Genomic DNA, 21878 nt, shown 5'->3' on the forward strand with positions numbered 1-21878 from the left:
TCTGTTCTTCTACCGGCGGTAGGTGCATTGCCGGTGGAAGAATGAGGTGTTGGCGTCTCCGTCCTGGAGCATGGTGATGCGCGACCGTTGGCGTGCGATGGAGCGTTCAAGGGAAGCAAGGCCGAGGTGGACCAGCCTCAGCTGCTTGTGCAGCCATTGCTCGCTGGGGGTGAGGGTCCGGGTCTCTTGCGCACCGTCGAAGCGCAGGCACAGCTCCCTGGCTATCGCAAGCTTGTGTTTCACGTTCCCAATAGAGCGCGCACTCCAGCTAGTCAGGCTGTGTGCAGTGGCTTGGAGGCGAAGCGCGAGGCGTCGGAATGGGTCGTCATCGTGGACAGAATGCCACGCAGCTTGCATAGTTTCCTGGAATCCGTCGAGGCGTAGCCAGAAATCTTCAAAATGGAACCGTGGGCATCCTTTTGGCAGTGGCGAACAATCCAGGAGCAGCGGGCTGTGGTCCGATATAACGGACGCAAGGCAGCGTAGGTGGCATTCTCCGTGCATGTCCTCCCAGTCGAATGTGCAAAGCACACGGTGACTGCCCGCTGGACCAGGTACCGCCCGTTTAGGTAGATCTCCTTGAGCGCCAGGTCGTTTATGAGGCGTCAGAAGCGGCCCATCATGCGTCGGTCTAGATTTCCATTGTTCTTGTCCTCGTCTTTGTATATGAGGTTAAAATCCCCACACACCATCCATGGCCCGGTGCAGTCTGCACGCACATCACGGAGCTCCTGCATGAACGCGATTTTTGCCGCGTCGTCGTCTTGTGGTCCGTATACCACGGTGATCCACCATGGGGTCCCTCTCTCGGTAGAGAGTTTGTGGTGAACAAAGGGTCCGTGATGGACACGACTTTGCTTTTCCACGCTAGGAGGATGCCTCCTCTCGACCCATCGGCGGGCAAGTACGTGTAATCGTCGAACTCTGATCCCAACGCCTCGAGGACGGTCGATGAGCAAATCAATGCCATCTTTGTTTCTTGCAGACAAACAACCGATGCATTTGTTGTGCCAAGGAGCGACCTAATGCTCGACCTGCGCGCGCGCGCGTTCATGCCTCGCACGTTTGCCACTACTATCTGAAGGCCGTGATCCATAGACACAAGATCGACGGGCCTTGCGGTGCGACAGGGCTAAGTCGCGACAGTGGCGACGATGGGATCAGAGGTGATCTCATCGAGGCCAGGTGGAATCTCCCGGTCAACCAAAGCAGCAATGGCTGCTAGCACAGTCAAGGGGATGGGTGTGGCGAAGACCCCATCATAGGCACGCATCTCGGCCTGCGTGATCTTCTGGTTTATCCCGATGATGCCGAGTGTGCGCAGCACTTGGACCTGCGCCCTTCTCTCTGCGGTCGGAGGAGCGGCTGATTGTGCAGCTTTGGTGGTTGATCGGCCGCGGCGCTGGGTGGGGGAGAAGACCAGCGGGCGATGTCGTGGTCGTCTCTCGGGCGCAGGGAGAGCAGCGTTCAGGTGCTTGGTGGTAGCCGTGAGGAACTCCCCCAACGTGAGCGCTCGAGGCCTCATCTTCCGCACCCCTGTGCGACGCATCGTGACAGGAGGCGAAGCAAACCTACCAGGCGTTGGGTTAGCCGACGCGGGCGTGGACTCGTCGTCAATCAGCTGCGGCGTGCGCGGTGTCTCGGCCACAAAGCTGGGCTCCATGCCCAGTAGCGCAAGGGGCCCCAGCGGTGGTTTAGGAGTTGAGCCTTCACATGGGCTTTCTGCTTCGGGGCCTTCACATGGGCCGTCTGCATTGGGGCCAGCACCGGCCAGTGTGGCAGGAGAGGCACCGTTAGTCCCGTCCTCCCGCGCCAGGCTGCGTGTGGACCAGTCTGCAGAAGCCTCCAAACCGGCAGCAGGGCGTGACACAGGCGAATCGCCGCTTTGTCCCGACACAGGATCAATGCCAGAGGCGCGGATTGGCCCCGCTGGCTGGGTGTCTGGTACCTCGTTGCAGGGAGGGGGGGCCTCCTGATCCCTAGGCGCGCACTGGTTGGTCACAGCAGGGCTGGTCCCAGTGAATCCGCTCGACCCCGCGCTAGGCGACATGCAGTTTGAACCATCGCTGGTCCGGGCCACAGTCGTGGGTGGGTTCGGGGCCAATGGGCGTTCGCCAGCTGGCGGCGCCTTTGATCCTGTCGGGCGAACTTCTGTTGGCTCACCAGCTTTCGCAGGAGCAGCCACAGGGGGTGCCCCCTTTCGCTGCCAGATCTGCTTTCCTCTTTTGGCAACGCGGCGAGGGTGCTGGGCCCCGCCACGCTGACCGGGCCAGCCCGCCATCTTCTTCCCCGCGTAGCGTACGAACGGCGGCGCTGCAGAGCGAGCAGAGGGCCAGTTGGAGATGGCCACCCCGTCAGCTCGAAGCGCACGACCTTCCGTGTGCCAGCCGAGGGAGTCGATTGCCATGCCATCTGCACGGCCAGCCGGCGGCGCGTCGGTGCGGCGGCGTCTGCGGCCGCGGCGGCGGGCACGGCCAGGCCCTGGGTCAGGGGCCGGGTCGTTGCCGGTTCCAACCCCTCCGTTGCCGTCGCCAGGGTCTGCGCCACCCCCCGCGCTACGGGCCACCGCTGTGTCCACCTCGGAGCGGGCGAGCGCGACGGTGAAGGGGTAGATGAGCGTGCGGACAGAGGGCGCGACAAAGGTAGAGCCGGAAGGGATGAGCTCGACGATCTCGAGCTCGCCGGAGCGGCGAATGTGGTTGGGGTCATGGGTGCGGCCAGAGAGGAGGAACACGCCGAGGTCGGCGCGAGAACGCGTGCGTGGGTGGAGGCGCTCAATCCATACCCTGGGTCCAAGGATATGCTCCGCCGTTGCGAGGTGCCAGGCGTGGGCGGGAATACCACGGAGCTCGAGCTCAACGCGGTACTCGAACGCGCCGCAGCCGGCATGGGTGAGCTTGCTCCAGGGACGAAGCGTGAGGGTGAAGTGCAGCCCTCGCACAAAGTGGTCGCCGCGGAGTCGGTCCATGGAATGCTGGGAGCCGAAGATGATGAGGAAATCCTCGGGGTGGTGGGAGTGGACCGTGAAGTCGCCCTCCTCGAGCTGGAACGAGCGGTACATCTCGCCGGCGACGTCCTCCAGGGTCACGCGCGGCCTGGTGCCCGCGATGGTGGCCAGCAAGGCGCAGGACAGCACCACCTCCGCCTCCTCCATCTCGACGGAGCGAGCCATGATGATGCGCGCTGGCTCTGGGCCAGCGGCCATCGGCGCTGCCGGAGTTGGGGCCGGAGGGGGTGGGGTTGTGGCCTGGCGTGCGGGTGTTGTACGCGGCGCGGCGGAGGGTTGGGGCGCAGGCCTGGCACGCAGGTGGGTCTCGCAGTCGCGAGAGACATGGCCGGAGATGAGGCACCACCGGCACCTGACATCATTGGTGCAGTCCCGCACCCTGTGGCGGCGGTCGAGGCAGCGGAAGCACAAGCCGGCAACCTCCTCCGGGGAGGGACTGCGCGGGCGTGGAGGGCTCGGCGCGGGCGCACGGCGAGGCCGTCGGTGGTACTTGCGCCGGGGCTGCTGGAACCCGTCCGCGTCCACAACGACCTCGCGTCTGACGCGGTGCACCTCGGAGCGGGGTCCCAGACGGGCCTTCGCGGGGAGCTTGCCCGCAGCAGTCGCCATGGCCGCCGCGGGGCCGGGCGCCGCCGGCTCGGCGGCAGCAAGGCGCAGCGGGGCCGCCGACGTGCGCGCGACCTCGCTGTACGAGCACGCCGAGGAGGACTCATCGTCAGACTCGCCCCATCGGCGCTCGCCGTAGGAGACGCGGTCGCCGGAGCGGGAAGGGGAGGCGCTGGGAGACGCCATGGAGGTGGGGTGGGGCTTGGAGGAGCGCTGCCGGCGGGAATCGACGACGGCGGGGTAGGGGTGGGCTAACCTAGGCTAGGGAGGGGTGGTGGGAGCGGAGCGGAGCCATCGGTCTATTAAATTTGTTCTCTTAACAGATGACAGAGAAGAGAAGACAGATGACAGAGAAGAGAAGACAGCTAGCAAAAAAAATGTATCACAAGGAAAGAATAGTGCATGTGAAGGGAGCAGCGATACACAGTGAAAATAAAACTTGTGTGCAACAAAAATCAAAGTTCAATGGTTTCTGTAGATGCATAGCTGCCAAGGAGACATCATTCAAGCTACCAGCAAAAGGGCAACACAGAAGCTAGCGTGTCCTGAGCATTTGCCCTCAATATTGAAAAACAGTCAAATGTCCATAATTTAAGATGTACTCCCTCCGTCCCAAAATAAGTGTCACCGATACTAACTTTGTACTAAATCAGTGACACTTATTTTGGGACGGAGGGAGTATATGTGTAGCTGCTAGGAAATGATCCACGATATGGCTGTTTAGATGGCAGAAAGAGAAGCCTGGAGGTGAAAAATGCATGATTTAAGAGTCAGAGAGTGCTACATATCCAGACGGGGATAACAATTGCCATTGGTCAAGTATACTCGTGGCTTGTTTGGTTCATAGCTTAAAAGTGCCTAACATTCTTTTTTGCTTAACTCACCTAACTTGTGGTGAAGAACAGCTCCACAAATCAAAACAAAATTGGCCCTTTGTTAGTCAATTATTTGCTTAACTCACCTAACAAAGGTACACCAAATATTAATTCACAGATTAGCAGTGTTCTGACGACATTTCAGAATAGATCAAGAATAACATTTTTCGCCCGTAGACTACAAAGAAATCACAAAGGGGATATATTTTTGTGACATAAACCTCTCAAACTTTTGGGCGCTCTCTTCATCATCACCAGGCTCCTCATCCAGTACTTCAAATCTGCAAATTCATTAAGAGTGAATGAGTTTTACTTCCCTGATTAATTTAGATGATTAATGTCATCTAAATTATTATCCATCACCGATCCACGTGCCTATGCTTTACATATACCGAATCTTGTTAAGTTATTACTGTTGCTGCTACTGTCACACCTGCTACTCGCTTGCTATTGTTACTACTTTTACCAAAATTAATGCTATCACTGTAACTGTTATCATTTGTTGTGCTACTAAATCCTTGCTGCAAAGAGATATCTCAGGTACGGTTGAATTGACAACTTAACTGTCAAGGCCAATAAATATTTTTGGCTCCCCTTGTGTCGAATCAATAAATTAGGATGAAATACTACATGTGAAGACTGTTGCGATCCCCAATACTTGTAGGTTATCAGTAGAAGGGACGAGACTTGTCAGAAGTTACATCCCGAGAAATACGCACCCGACAATCGATAGGATCACAACAACGATAACCCTTATGCTCCTCGCTATAGCCTAAGAAGACACTCACGGGGGGCAAGAAGAACATAAAACAAACAAAGCATCGAATAATTAGGAGAACGGTCAAAAAGACGCTCAAAAGGAACACCACCCTGTAGAGCAGGGGACAGCTAAAGATTGATGAGATAGGTGGAGGTGGAGACACTCAGCCCAAAAATGAGGCGGAAGAGAGGCGGCGATCATCAATGCACGGGTTGTCTCAAGAAGGTGACGATGCTTGCGCTTAGCCACGCCATTTTAAGCATGAGCACCAGGACGAGAGAACTGAGAAAGAGTCCCCTGCTCAGCAAGAAACCACGCAGCATCTTAGAAATATCCTCGCCAGCGGAGTAAGCACGAAACACACGAATGGGCGAAGAGAACTGAGTGTGACCATGGCAGCAAAACGCTTATAGATGGACAAAACCTCACTGCGAGAAGTCATAAAATAAAGCCAAGTGTAACGAGAGAAATCATCTATGAAAATAATATAGTACCGATGGCCCCCTTTCGAAGCGAAGGGAGCCAAACCCCATACACCGGAATCGACTAAATCAAAAGGACCACATACATTGGAATGGATTAAATCAAAAGGACGCTGAGACACTCACTCACTAGTTGGATACGGTAACTAAATTTGTATGCCAAGTCAACAACCCTGACATTTTAAAGAGACGTCTCCTGAGACAGACCCCAGAAGACCTCAACGAACTAAAGGCGACAAATCGAGAACCACAAAGATGACCAAGTGGATGATGCTACTGCTAAAAGGAACCGGTAGCTGAAGCGACTAAAGCGGATGAACTGACAATAATGATGACAGCGAAAGAAACATGAAGCCAATCTAACTCCCAAAGACCCTGAGAATCATGGCGGCAAGGGCCAGCCCCAACCGAAGTGTGCATGCAACGATCCTGAACAGAACAAGAGTCAACGTTAAGGATGACAACAACCAGAATCCGTAAGTTGACCAGCAGAAAACAGATTCATGGTAAGTCGAGGAACATGAGCAACATCAGGAACAGAATAAGGAGTGGTAAGATTGCCTCGACTACCAATAAAAAGAGTAAGTACATGAACAGGAAAATCAAGCGATCTAAAAGGACAGATTGGAAGGATGAGAAGACATATGAAAAGAAGCTCCGGAGTCCAGAACTCATGGGGATGTACCTGACTGTGTAGAGGGTGGTTGCTCAATACGGGAAGAATCAGTCATAGAACCTGCATTACCCATCGAAGAAGAACCTGAAGCGGTAAGCAGACGCTTGAGTCTCAGCATATCCTGCTCAGTCAAGGCGGTGGCTGAAGATGTCAAAGTAGAAGCCCCTGGGAATGATGCCCGTGCCTTACGCGTGTCACTTCTTCTGAAAAGCACTAAGACTCAACATGACCATCCTGATTGCAGTAGCCGCAGTGAGGACGAGAGCGGCCCTGACCTCCAGGAGGAAGGATGATGAGGACATGGCTACTTTGGATACGACCAAAAATATTTTATATTTGCATATTTGTGATGTGATTTCTTATAATAATTATGTAGTAATTTATTTATGTTATCCAGAACAAAAATACTTCACCTATTTTTACTCCATGCATAAATGCAGAATTGTCGAACGCTTGCACGAACCACATATGAAGATAATGGAAAAGAAAATGATTAGGTGTTGTTCAAGAAGTCCTCTCACATCAAAGCAAATGATTATTTGTTGTTCAAGAAGTTCTCTCACATCACTTTTAGCCCAAGAGAAGATAAAGTCCAAGTCTCTCACATTCTGGACTCAGATTCGAACTGCATAGACACACCTGTCTCAAAACGTCAACAACGTTTGCATACGGACTCCGAATTGGGTGATTCTTTTTTGTGTTTGAAAGTAGATTTTATCTACGTTCCAGCCGAATTGGAATCACTTTAAAATTCGCTCGGAGCATGGAGATAATGACGAAACAATCTAAGGTTGCAGCAGAATCCAAGTAAACTATAACTTCAAAGGTGTTGCATCACCTCCACTTGGACCCATGGGCCTTGTTAGACCTAGGGTTTGTTTTAGGTTGTCATGGGACGTCCTCCCACCTCCTTGGCCACCACCCCTTTTGCGCTATATAAACTGGCACCACGTAAACGAGTCTCCTCAGCACGAATCTCTGAAAGCGCCTCCATGAGAGAAATACGTTCACGAGCAAACAACTGAGCACTGTGCTCAAACTCCTTACGAAGCCATGACAAGAACTCGTAGACACGATGAAACTCCAAATCAGCCCGCACATCCTAGCAACATTGACAAGTACGACAACCAGCGGTGCGAAGAGAATCAAGCTGACGCCAGGTAGCAAAACCCTGTGCATAGAAATCATCAACAATGCAGTCACCCTATTGAAGAGCATGCTCCTGGCGGACCACAGACAAGTATAAGGCATCACCAGAGGATGATAGTGCTGACGGAGACGTGTCTACATCTCAAACACAGTAGGCGGGCCCAGAAACTCATAGGCAAACCGAGGCAAAACACTGCAGTGAGAACAGCTGCGGCACGAGCATCATCATCAAGCCACTGGGTGTAAGCAGACAGAGCCTCATGATAGGTGGAAAGAGCCTCCTCATAAGTCAAAACTTGTTCATCATAAGCATTAACAACAATCTCGTCAGCAAGCTTAGCTGCATCCTTCGCACCCTGAGTAGCATCCACAACAAAAATCGGTGGCGTCGGCGGAGTAGGAGCCACGGGAGGAACCGTACACGACGGACTAGAGACCTCGCCAGAAAGAACGCCCCAGAGACGAAGGCCACGCATATGAATGTGCGTGAAGCTAACAAACTCGATGTAGTTGGTACCAACAAAGATCATTGGACAGCGAGGGATAGCAACATAGCCTGACAACGAAGACATTGCGCCTGTTTTTTTACTTTTTTCAATCAGCAAGTAGCAGAAGCAACCCGAAATGTACGGGCAGCAGAATCAGCCAGCGATCCTACGGGCAACACACAAGGACAGCGGCAGACGACGGCAGAGCCAGCAGCGGCAGAATCCGGCGAGACGGCGACAGAATCCAGCAAGAACCGCGGCGGAATTTGGCGTGGACGGCGGCTAGCTGCTAGATCCGATGACTGGATGCGGCAAGAACGGCGGCTCGCGACGGGATCCGACGAGGACGGCAAGTGGGCAAGGACGGCGGCTCGCGCGGGATCCGACGAGGACGGCAAGTGGGCAAGGACGGCGGGTAGGCGGCGAGATCGACGGCTGGCAGCAACGGCGCTGAGGACGGGAGCAGCTTCTGTTTACTGGAGCTGGAACAGCCGACAATCATGTCGATGCACACGACAGGGAACACGACGAGAGGGCGGGCCGAGCCTGGCGTTGACCTGCAGGGGGAAGGAGCGGGAGTCGAGGGCCAGCGGCGACGAAGAAAGGAATGACGGCCACGAAGGAGAGTGGCGGCACGGAGTGGATCAACAACACGAGTTGCGGCGTGTAAAAAGTTGACCTATCTCTAATACCATGTTAGGGAAATATGCAACTTGTATTTCTAGGAGGCCATAGGCCAGTATGTGAGTATACACACACACACACACATGTACAGGCCAGTATGTACGTATGTGAGTATACACACACACACATGTACAGGTGTAGAATATGCAAGAAACTCCTTATACAATGGGATAAATACAAAAGGCTACATGGCTATATAAATAGTACTCTAACAAATTCAACATAAGCTACTTTTTCCATACCAACTATTATATCACAAAAAATAATTTGCAGAATAGACAGAAGGAAATAAAACATATACATACTCTTTTGTTTCCTTATCGAAATGTATGACCTTCACCACAAACCACTCGTCTTTTTCATCATCCGACTTTACCCTCGCTGCAACCTGAAATGACAAAGCACAAATGCCAAATAACTACACAAATATGTGAAGAACTAACGTGACCAATAAATGAAGAGCTATGTTGTCAACCTCAAGCATAATCGTCCACTACAATCGCAAGCACTAAAAAACTAGGCGCGTGCTTAAGATTAATGCGCTTAATTGTGCTTAAGCTCCGCTCCACTTGGTCAGAAAAGGGCAAGGCAGAGGCAAAACGCTCACTCAGGGCCTAGCTCTTAAAAGAACCTTGAGTAACTATTTTTTAATAAGTCCCGTTTGACATATTTCTTTGCAAACTCTAATGATCAACCTGATATATGAATGGCAGGTAGAAGTAAGTGCTATGCTATGGTGAATCAAATAACTTCAATATTTTACGACACAACAATGTCACAAATTTACAACCTAAACGTACTGACAAGAGCGAACAGTAATGCTCCGTTTGTTATTTTATGCTCTTTCTTAAGCAAGCTAATAAACTTTGATTTACCACACCATGAAGCTACGGTTGCTGAGTAATGTACGTCCATTTTTACAGAAAATTTGAAACCATTGTTTGTTTGAATAACTGGATCTAATACATTTGGGAAAGGAGGCCTTTACGAATTTCAAATAAAATATTTTTACGTAATAGAAAATTATAAAATCTTTGGAAGTCAGATGTTATAATAAGAAAAACATAAAATAGAAGATTAATAATTTAAAAATGAGAAGGCAATAGCTGTGTGTGAGTAAGCACAATAGCTGGGTCTCCCATTTTTGGCAATGACAAATCTCCTAAAAGCATTCATGAATATCAGAAAGGGCAGAAGTTATGCAAAATATTGTAAGAACAAATCCAAATTCAACAACCGGACTGTCATGCTGGACATTTAGGATGTTAACAATGCTGAAAAATTGGCACCTTCAACAAGTGCAAGCAATACCATGAAACTATATAAGAATAGTAAGGTTCATATCCTCTCTAACATGGAAAGAAAAAGCTTTGCCATCGAAGTAGCATGTACCCACAAGTACATGAAATACAAAGACTAACTGATATTTTTAAATTCAGCTGGAAATGAAACCTGCTCTCCTTTAAGGTTTGCAGCTTGGTCAAGTTGGCTCCTCATAGATGCAGAAGAAAATCTTGTTGTATCCGTATCGGACTTCATCCTCTTCTTTTTCTGTTCACTGATTTCTGCGATGTAGAAAGCGTCTTTGATATTTTGTGTTTCACATTTAAAACCTCTGAACTTAACTTGCAAAGTCTTAATTCTAGTGCTTACCTATTTTTTTTCTTGGTGCAGCTGAAACTCCAGATTGCAACAAACCATCTAATAGTCCAACCAAAGCAGATGAAGCACTGCAGTATTAAGGATTATGAATTAATTGATCACTGCTGAATGATGCAGTTTTCAAATAATAAGGTATACACGTAGCAACGACCAGGCATGGAAATGTGGAGAAAATGAAGATCCAACTTGTGATCCATGTCATACCCCTACACAATTCAAGCAAAGTAGTCATTGACTGCACTGGAAAGTTTAGTTTAGGACCCTCATAATGATGGAGAAAGACATGCACAGCCTTTCCATCCACCACATCCCTGCTCTGAATCGCCACTGTGTTAACCGGACTTGCCACAACAAACGCAGATGTGTTCTGCTCACGGACATTATCAGCATCCAAGCAAACTGCCCTGATTGCACCGGAGAAATTAGGGCCTTCATAAAGATGATGAGCTGCAAAAAGACATGGACATCCCAGCATCCACCCCATCCCTGCTCTTAGCTGCCAATATGTTAACCGGCTTTGCCACCATAAAGGAACATACGTGTCCTGCTCAATGACATCATCTGCACATGTGTTCTGCTCCAGGAAATCATGCTTGCATCTTAGATTTGGATAGATCATTGGACCTGTTTGGGAATGCCATAGAGCACAGCCTCGCCATTTGTGAGCATGGACATGTCCAGGCGCATGATGGACTAGGAGCTAGCTTTTGCCTCCTCTTCTTTCTGAGAAAACGCAAAGGACCTCTGCGCTTCTTTGCATTGGAGAGAGAGAGTGTCGGTATATCCTCCTAGGAGGCTAGGTTACAGAGCTATCAGAGAGATCAATGAACATCCCAGGATGGTGGCAAAACGACCCTGAGCCCTTGAGCCCCGGCCTTTGCCAACATCTAGCCTCGTCTTTGATCTTGTCTGCAAGTTCGTCAATCGATGGATTCATTTTTTTTTCCTTAAGATCTGGGGTGGCAGCTGTAGGATTGGAATGCATAGGAGGGAGATCGAGGAGATAAAGAAAGGTAGTGATAGGACCTGTTGAGTTAGAGAATTTTCCAATTTGGTACATTGATTAATAGCCACACTGCCAGCAACATCGTCCAACATAGTTGCAACGACGTGTTCAGAATGCTTTGGGGAGTAGGTAATTAAAGGATTTGGTAGCCCATGGGTGGAGTAGAAAAATCACCCCTTCAAAGATTTGTGGATCATCGTGCCTCCCTTACATGAGGATTTGATTCTCAATTCTACCTTATCATGAAAAGTTGTTTAATGGGACTCCATACATGCATATGCGTACAACAACAACAACAACAACAACAACAACAACAAAGCCTTTAGTCCCAAACAAGTTGGGGTAGGCTAGATGTGAAACCCATAAGATCTCACAACCAACTCATGGTTCTGACACATGGATAGCAAGCAAGCTTCCACGCAACCATGTCCATGGCTAGTTCTTTGGCGATACTCCAATTCTTTGGTGATACATGCATATGCAGTATCTAGTGAAAAACAACACGGTGCAATTTTGAGAATTCTTGTTTGTTTACTTGGTACTGATTCAGGTTCACTTTGTACCAGTGCATAAAACTGCTTGCCATATATACAAGATAAATAGCTAACTAAAAATATCGCCATGTTACAAGTATGTGCTTTTTCAATAGAGTGGATAGCAGACAATAGTAGCTTTTTCAATAGACGTACCCCCCATATAAAGGCGTTCGACCAAGACGAAGGGAGCATTCAGCATCTCCCAAAGCCCTAGTCGATCCAATCTGGGTACCCCGTCCAGATCGTCCACATAGAACTCGGTGAGTTAACATCCAACTCGTCGTGAGCATCTTTGTACTCCTCCGTTATAACATCATCTTGATATAATACCGCATAAGCAGGAGTAGGGTTGTTACACGACCAGCCAGCCCCCGAACTTAGGTAAAATATGTGCCACGTGTCCATCTTGGTAACCTGAGGTTACATCTCACTACCAAACAAATTTACGTGCAACTACCATACTGTTGTTAGTTACTTTGCAAAATACCCTTGCACAGGTTAAGGGATGTAAGTATTGGTCTAGGAGTTCTTACAGTCCAAGTTTCCTTTCTTGTAGTACAAGTCTACTGTAATATATATTTGCCCATGGGCTATGCAATACAATCAAGTTGCTTCCATCACATGGTATCATTAGCTCAGGTTTAGGGTTTTCCATGTGCCACAACTCACGCTCGATCAAATTTTCCCGTTCGGTCTCCTCCCTCTGATCGATTTCCTTAGATCGTTCTTCTGTTGATCGATCTCCCATGATCAATCTTCATATAATATATGTTTGCACCCTTTGGAGTGTGCAATTGAACTGTTAGGAATATGCAACTTGTATTCCCATGAGGCCATAGGCCGGTATATATACAAGTACAGGTGGTGGACTATATGCAGGAAACCCCTTATATATTGGGATAAATACAAAAGGGTACATGACTTATATTATAACTCTAACACACACACACACCCCTCAAACTCATGGTGGATGAACAACACTGAGTTTGAAGAGATAAAAGTCATGTTGTGCTCTAGTCTGGGCCTTCGCAGGAAATCCGCCAACTGTAACTCGGAAGGCACATATTGAAGAGCAATGACCTGATCTTGCACAGCAGCGCGTACATAGAAAGCATCAACACCAATATGCTTGGTGAGCTCATGCTTCACAGGATCGCGCGCAATACTAATAGCACATGTACTGTCAGATAAGAGCAGAGTCAGTGTAGTGACAGAAACACCAAAATCCTGAAGTAACCACCGTAACCGAGTCACCTCTGCCGTCAAAAGAGCCACCGCTCGCAACTCAGCCTCTGCACTCGAACGGGAAACTACAATCTGTTTCTTCGTCTTCCAGGCAATGAGAGAACCACCAAGAAAAACACAGTAAGCAGAAAGTGAACGGCGATCGGAAGGACCACTAGCCCATGTAGCATCCGAGAGAGAAGTTTTCATCGCATTTTACGAGATGGAGCCATCGCCACCTCCTGTTCTTCCTCCGGAGGGCTGATCCTGAGCGCGTTTGGGGCTTCGGAGAGGGGGATTCATCGTCGTCGTCGTCACCAACCCTTCTCCATCAACACCACCATGATGCTCACCACCGGGAGTGAGTAATTCCTTTGTAGGCTTGTTGGACGGTGGTGGCATTGGATGAGATTGACCATGTAATCGAGTTAAGTTTCATAGGGCTTGGTCCCTACTATCCACTATGTTCTGAGACTGCTGTTGCTATGACGTTACTATGCTTAATGCTTGTCACTAGGGGCCCGAGTGTCATGATTTCAGATCTGAACATATTATGTTCCCATGAATATAAGACTGATTTGGATCCTATCTTGTAAGTTGTATGCACCTATTACATGTCCTGATCCGCATATCCCAAGATGACAATAATTGGGATTCTTTTCGGTGATTGCCGTAGTTTGAGGAGTTCATGTATTCACCATGTGTTAATGCATATTCACCATGTGTTAATGCTTTGTTCCGGTTCTCTATTAAAAGGAAACCTTAATATCCCTAAGTTTCCAATAAGACCCCGCTGCCACGAGAGGTTAGGATAAAAGATATCATGCAAGTTCTTATCGCAAGCACGCATGACTATATACGGAATACATGCCTACATTATATTGATGAATTAGAGTTGGTTCTGTGCCGCCCTAGTGTGTAACTGTTACATGATTAATGTCATCTAAATTATTATCCATCACCGATCCACGTGCCTATGCTTTACATATACCGAATCTTGCTAAGTTATTACTGTTGCTGCTACTGTCACACCTGCTACTCGTTTGCTATTGTTACTACTTTTACCAAAATTAATGCTATCACTGTAACTGTTATCATTTGTTGTGCTACTAAATCCTTGCTGCAAAGAGATATCTCAGGTACGGTTGAATTGACAACTTAACTGTCAAGGCCAATAAATATTTTTGGCTCCCCTTGTGTCGAATCAATAAATTAGGATGAAATACTACATGTGAAGACTGTTGCGATCCCCAATACTTGTAGGTTATCAGTAGAAGGGACGAGACTTGTCAGAAGTTACATCCCGAGAAATACGCACCCGACAATCGATAGGATCACAACAACGATAACCCTTATGCTCCTCACTATAGCCTAAGAAGACACTCACGGGGGGCAAGAAGAACATAAAACAAACAAAGCATCGAATAATTAGGAGAACGGTCAAAAAGACGCTCGAAAGGAACACCACCCTGTAGAGCAGGGGACAGCTAAAGATTGATGAGATAGGTGGAGGTGGAGACACTCAGCCCAAAAATGAGGCGGAAGAGAGGCGGCGATCATCAATGCACGGGTTGTCTCACCACCCTGTAGAGCAGGGGACAGCTAAAGATTGATGAGACAGGTGGAGGTGGAGACACTCAACCCAAAAATGAGGTGGAAGAGAGGCGGCGATCATCAATGCACGGGTTGTCTCAAGAAGGTGACGATGCTTGCGCTTAGCCACGCCATTTTAAGCATGAGCACCAGGACGAGAGAACTGAGAAAGAGTCCCCTGCTCAGCAAGAAACCACGCAGCACCCATGAGGCCATAGGCCGGTATATATACAAGTACAGGTGGTGGACTATATGCAGGAAACCCCTTATATATTGGGATAAATACAAAAGGGTACATGACTTATATTATAACTCTAACACACACACACACACACACCCCTCAAACTCATGGTGGATGAACAACACTGAGTTTGAAGAGATAAAAGTCATGTTGTGCTCTAGTCTGGGCCTTCGCAGGAAATCCGCCAACTGTAACTCGGAAGGCACATATTGAAGAGCAATGACCTGATCTTGCACAGCAGCGCGTACATAGAAAGCATCAACACCAATATGCTTGGTGAGCTCATGCTTCACAGGATCGCGCGCAATACTAATAGCACATGTACTGTCAGATAAGAGCAGAGTCGGTGTAGTGACAGAAACACCAAAATCCTGAAGTAACCACCGTAACCGAGTCACCTCTGCCGTCAAAAGAGCCACCGCTCGCAACTCAGCCTCTGCACTCGAACGGGAAACTACAATCTGTTTCTTCGTCTTCCAGGCAATGAGAGAACCACCAAGAAAAACACAGTAAGCAGAAAGTGAACGGCGATCGGAAGGATCACTAGCCCATGTAGCATCCGAACAGGCCTGAAGCTGTAAAGAACTGGAGTGAGGAAAGAATAAACGGTGAGAGATCGTACCCCGAAAATATCGGAGAACACGGAGAATTTGACTATACTGAACCGATGTGGGAGCAGAGACGAACTGACTCAGAATATGAACCGGATAAGAGATATCGGGTCAGGCAGGGGATCACCATCAGTAGCACAGAGATGAACAATGAGCTCCATAGGAGTCTCAACAATGCGCTCATCGGTAAGAGCAGCACAAGCAAGAAGATCCTGGATATACTTTTCCTAGGATATAAAAAAGTCATCAGAGGTAGAAGAGACTTCAATCCCAAGAAAGTAGCGAAGAGGTCCAAGATCAGACATAAGAAACTGCTCACTAAGACGGGCCTTGACAAAGACAATATACTCGGGGTCATCCCAAGTGATGACCATGTCATAAACATAGAGAAGAAGAGTCCGGCCACGAGGAGAAAGGTGAATAAACAATGCTGGATCAGGAACACTGGCTGAAAAACCAGCGGCGGTCACCACAGAGACAAAACACTCAAACCAGGCGCGGGGGGCTTGCTTAAGGCCATAGAGAGAGCGACGAAGACGACATACCATGCCATCAGGAACAGAATACCCAGGTGGTGGCTGCATGTACACCTCCTCACGCAGCTCACCATTAAGAAAAGCATTCTTAACATCAAGCTGAGAGATAGACCAGTGGCGTGTAGAGCCCACGGCAAGAAGTGTACGAACAGTGGTCATATGAGTCACAGGAGCAAAAGTCTCGTCATAATCACGACCGTGCTCCTGCTGAAAACCACGAGCCACAAGACGAGCTTTGTGACGCTCAAGAGAACCATCGAAGCGAGTCTTAACCTTGTAGACCCACTTACAAGTGATGGGACGGACTCCGGGAGGAAGGGAAACAAGATCCCACGTACCAGTGCGTTCAAGAGCAGCAATCTCCTCTGCCATCGCAAACTGCCATTCAGGATGAACAACCACCTAATGATAAGTAGTCGGCTCAAGAACAGCAGCACCGGCGGTGGAAAATCCAAAGCGATCAACAGGCGGACGAGGACGATAACGCAAGCCATAAGTAGGCTGAGAGAGGATGACGACACATCCACAGAGGCATCCACAGAACGTGAACGACGAGTGTAACACTGAGGAAAAGATGGAACAATGGAAGGAGGAATCGCCAAGGTAGAATCGGGGAGTGGCGACGAAGAAGTCACCGGAGATGAAGGTGGAGAATCCGGTGACATGCTAGGCGAGGAGACCGTGGAAGATGGTGGCGACAAATCGACTCAAGGTGGAGAAGCAGAGGGAGCGGAACGAATAGGCAAAGGCTCGACAGGTGTGATAGGTGTGTCCGGAAAAGTGAGGAAAGATATATCCTCCACTGAAAAGGTCGAGGAAGATGGGCGTGGGTAGAAGGGACGAGACTTACCGAAAGTCACATCCCGAGAGATACGCATCCGACGACCGATAGGATCCCAACAACGATAGCCCTTATGCTCATCACTATAGCCTAAGAAGACACACTCAACAGACTGAGCGGTCAGTTTGATGCGTTCGCGGGGGGCAAGAAGAACATAGCAAACACAACCAAACAAGCGAAGCATCGAATAATCGGGAGAAAGATCAAAAAGACGCTCGAAAGGAACACCACCCTGTAGAGCAGCGGAAGGCTGGAGATTGATGAGATAGGTGGAGGTGGAGACGGCCTCGGCCCAAAAATGAGGCGGGAAAGAGGCAGCAATCATCAATGCACGAGCCGTCTCAAGAAGATGACGATGCTTGCGCTCAGCCACGCCATTCTGAGCGTGAGCACCGGGACAAGAGAACTGAGAGAAAGTCCCTTGCTCAGCAAGAACACCACGCAACATCCTATGATGGATAAGTCTATGTACTATAGTCTTTGTGGGGCTGCAACACATAGTCCTTTGTGGGGCTGCAGCACATGGTCCTTGTGGCTGTTAGGATAGAATCCTTGACCATCAAGGACTGGCAGTTAGGATAGCATCTTAGACTAGCATCTTAGCATATGCTTGGCTGGCTAGCAGCCTATAAATATGTAGCCCCAACCCCTCATGTTGGCATGGCATTGTGTGAGAAATAAACCAACGAAAATTGTCCCAACTCTCCTAGTGTCATCCACAACTATCAATGCTCAGGCTGAAAGGTCTAACAAGTGGTATCAGAGCCAGGTTATCTTGTACCCTGAGCATTTCCTGCTCACCTCTCTCACCGGGAGCTGAGCAGCCTAAGCCGGTAGCAGCAGCTGCTCCGACTGCCCCTAGTTACCTCCCTCCCTCCGGACTGTCGAGCAGCAGCTCGTCAGCAACAGCCTCCTCTTCACGCAACAGCCCCCCCGCAGCGAGCCATGTCTGCAGGTCGCTCTCAGCACACGGCTACCTCGAGCATACGGCGCCGGCAGGAGGCCGAGCGCGCCGTGGCAGAGGAGCGTGAGCGAGCAGCTGTAGCAGCTGCTGCTGCGGCAGCAAGGGTGTCGAGGCTGGCTGCAGCGGAGCTGGCAGCAGCCAGAGCGGAGGTAGAAGCAGCAGCAGCAGCGGAGGCAGCACGTGAGGCTACAGCGGATGCCAAGGCACTCCGCGTCGGCTCCGGCAGCTCCAACGGCTCCGCGCCTGCGGACGACGGCGCCGACGCAGACCGCGGCAAAGTGGCGCAAGAGCGGACGGCGCAGTGGGCAGCCGAGCACGCCCGCGCTCCAGGTGGAGGTGCGCACGGCGACGGCGGCTGCAACGACCAGGACCGCGGCCTCACGAGGTCCGGACTGTGGTCAGGGATGTTGGTCCCAGTGTTGGGTGGCCTACCCTCACTAAAACCAACTACGTCGAGTGGGCCGCGATCATGAAGATCAGGCTCCAGGTGCGGCGGCTGTGGGAGGCAGTCCAAGACAGCAACGTCGACCACCAAGAAGATCGACGGGCGCTGGACGCCCTCATCGCCTCAGTCCCGCCCGAGATGCAGTTCTCGCTTTCCAACAAGCGGACTGCCAAGGAGGCTTGGGACGCCATCGCCGCGGCACGCATCGGCAGCGACCGTGCTCGCAAGTCCACATTGCAGGCACTTCGTAAGGAGTGGGAGAGCCTGTCTTTCAAGCCAGGTGAGGACGTTGATGACTTTGCTCTCCGTCTCAACAATCTGCTGCAGAAGATGGTGAAGTTCGGCGATGCCACCTACACCGAGGAGAGAGTTGTCGAGAAGCTTTCCCGGTGCATTCCCGAGAAGTACAAGCAGATGGCTCGCTCGATCGAGTCTTTGTTGGACCTCTCCACGATGACGATCGAGGAGGCGATAGGTCGCCTCAAGGTCGTCGACACCGACGAGCCATAGCCGCCCTCGGGGCCCATCACCACCGGCGGGAAGCTGCTCCTAACTCGGGAGCAGTGGGATGCCAGCCTTGGTGATAAGCAGAAGGGGGAGCCTTCTTCCACGACGGGCGGCCGCAAGCGCGGCAAGCAGCGTAAGGCGCGAAGGGGCGGCAAGGCACAAGGACGTGCCGAAGGTGACGCCCGCGGAGGCGCCAAGGACGGCGTCGCTGGCAAGCCCAAGCCGGCACAGGACAACAGCTGCCACAAATGTAGCCGGCTTGGCCATTGGGCCAATGAGTGTCGACAACCACGACAAGGCCAGGCTCACGTCGCACAGGCGAAGGAGGAGACGGCTCTGTTCATGGCGCATGCAAGCATCGAGCTACCTTCAGCGACACCAGTCACAATGGCTCTCCTCCAGCTCGACGAGCCAAAAGCACACGCTCTTCTCGGCGATGGCTCCGGGAAGGACAAGACTGCGGGGTGGTGCCTCGATACCGGCGCAACCCACCACATGACCGGTCGAAGGGAATTCTTCACCGAGCTCGACTCCGACGCGCGAGGCTCCGTCAAGTTTGGGGATGCCTCAGCTGTGGAAATTAAGGGCGTCGGCTCCGTCATCTTCACCACCAAGACGGGAGAGCACCGGCTGCTCACCGGTGTCTACTACATCCCCGCACTAAGGAACTCCATCATCAGCTTGGGACAGCTGGATGAGAACGGCTCACGCGTGCTGATTGAGCATGGGGTCCTACGCATCTGGGATTGTCAGCGTCGCCTTCTCGCCAAGGTACCCAGAGGTGAAAATCGACTCTACGTCCTTGATGTGCAGGTGGCACAACCGGTCTGTCTCGCTGTCCGTCGGGACGACGAGGCGTGGCAATGGCATGAGCGCTTTGGGCACCTTCATTTTGAGGCCCCGAAGCGTCTAAGTGCCAAGGAGATGGTGCGAGGCCTGCCATGCCTCGACCATGTGGAGCAGTTCTGCGACATTTGTGTGCTGGCGAAGCAGAGACGACTCCCCTTTCCCCAGCAAGCGAGTTTTCGGGCCAAGGAGAAGCTGGAGCTCGTGCACGGAGATCTGTGCGGCCCGGTGACGCCAGCCACACCAGGAGGTCAATGCTACTTCCTGCTGCTCGTCGACGACCTCTCTCGCTACATGTGGGTGATGGTCCTCGGCAGCAAGGGAGAGGTGGCGGACGCCATCAGGCGCGCGCAGGTTGCTGTGGAGGCGGAGAGCGGCCGCAAACTGTGCGTGTTGCGCACTGACAACGGCGGCGAATTCATGGCGGCTGAATTCGCATCGTACTGCGCTGATGAGGGCATCCAGCGCCACTACTCCGCGTCGTACAGCCCGCAGCAAAACGGCGTCGTCGAGCGGCGCAACCAAACGGTTGTGGGGATGGCTCGGGCTCTCCTCAAGCAGAGAGGGATGCCGGCTGTTTTCTGGGGAGAGGCGGTGCTAACGGCCGTCTACATCCTCAACCGCTCGCCTACTAAGGCACTCGACGGCAGGACGCCGTACGAGGCCTGGCATGGGCGGAAGCCCGCGGTCTCCCACTTGCGGGTCTTTGGCTGCCTTGCGTTCGCCAAAGAGCTCGGCCACATCGGCAAGCTCGACGACAGGAGTACTCCGGGAGTCTTCATCGGTTATGCGGAGGGCTCAAAGGCCTACCGCATCCTCGACCCAGAGACACAGCGTGTGCGCACGGCGCGAGACGTCGTGTTCAACGAAGGGCGAGGGTGGAAATGGGACAAGGCGGTGGACGACGGCTCGACACCGACGTATGACGACTTCATTGTCGAGTACGTCCGCTTCAAGGAAGCTGGGGGAGCAAGCAGCTCCTCTTCGCCGAGCACGTCTACCCCAGCCCCCAAAACTACATCGACTCCGGTACCTGCTATGCCGACGGCACCACAACCGGCGATGCCGCATACTCCAGCCCCGTCAGTCACCACTCTGGGCTCGTCTTCATCAGCACCAGCTCACGCAGAGCACAACCCGATGAAGTTCGCTTCCCTGCTCACTCACGACGAGGAGCGCATCGACGCGTATCATAGCGGCGAACCGCTGCGGTATCGTACGATGGATAATCTACTCGGCGACCAGCCGGTGCCGGGACTGGTGCCACGCGACCTGGAGGCGCAGCTACAACTCGCGTGTGAGGATGGTGAACCTCGGTCCTTTCCAGAGGCCGAGAGAGACGTGGCATGGCGCGCCGCGATGCAGTTGGAGATGGATGCGGTCGAGCAGAACCGCACCTGGGAGCTCGCTGACCTCCCTCGTGGTCACCGCGCAATCACCCTTAAGTGGGTGTTCAAGCTGAAGAGGGATGGAGCCGGCGCCATCATCAAGCACAGGGCTCGCTTGGTGGCCCGAGGCTTCTTGCAGCAGGAAGGAGTTGACTTCGACGACGCTTTCGCTCCCGTGGCATGGATGGAGTCCGTGCGACTTCTCCTTGCGCTAGCTGCCCAGGAGGGCTGGCGTGTCCATCACATGGATGTCAAGTCAGCATTCCTCAACGGCGACTTGAAGGAGGAAGTCTATGTGCATCAGCCACCGGAATTTGCGATCCCCGGCCAAGAGGGCAAAGTACTCCGCCTGCGTAAGGCCCTCTACGGCCTACGGCAGGCACCTAGGACGTGGAACGCCAAGCTGGACTCCACGCTAAAGAAGATGGGCTTCGAGCAAAGCCCGCATGAGGCGGCCGTCTACCAACGGGGCAGTGGAGGAAATGCCCTGCTGGTGGGCGTCTATGTTGACGACTTGGTGATCACCGGCATCAAAGATGCAGAGGTGGCGGCGTTCAAGGAAGACATGAAGGCCACCTTCCAGATGAGTGATTTGGGGCTCCTCTCCTTCTATCTAGGGATCGAGGTGCACCAGGATCACTCCGGGATCGCGCTTCGACAGTCCGCCTACGCCAAGCGCATCGTTGAGCTAGCTGGGCTCACCGACTGCCACCCACCTCTCACTCCGATGGAGGAGAGGCTGAAACTGAGC

At 51.7% G+C, this 21878-nt stretch overlaps 1 protein-coding gene across 8 annotated transcripts in view; it reads right to left on the reverse strand.

The window, feature by feature from the left end:
* The window catches only part of LOC123395421 (SAGA-associated factor 29 homolog A-like), a 76599-nt gene that overhangs the window by 33364 nt on the left and 21357 nt on the right, over positions 1–21878 (reverse strand). For 7 of the 8 annotated variants that reach the window (XM_045090420.1, XM_045090414.1, XM_045090413.1 and 4 more), the window contains exons 3-6: positions 10381–10457; positions 10180–10292; positions 9033–9115; positions 4710–4769 (exon numbers count right to left, since the gene is read on the reverse strand). In XM_045090420.1, the coding sequence (XP_044946355.1) occupies positions 4710–4769; positions 9033–9115; positions 10180–10292; positions 10381–10457 (333 nt within the window). The remainder of the gene's footprint in view (positions 1–4709; positions 4770–9032; positions 9116–10179; positions 10293–10380; positions 10458–21878) is intronic. The other variant, XM_045090415.1, reaches the window with a different exon arrangement.

The sequence above is a fragment of the Hordeum vulgare genome, chromosome 5H, assembly GCF_904849725.1.
Source record: "Hordeum vulgare subsp. vulgare chromosome 5H, MorexV3_pseudomolecules_assembly, whole genome shotgun sequence".
NCBI classification, from domain to species: Eukaryota; Viridiplantae; Streptophyta; class Magnoliopsida; order Poales; family Poaceae; genus Hordeum; species Hordeum vulgare.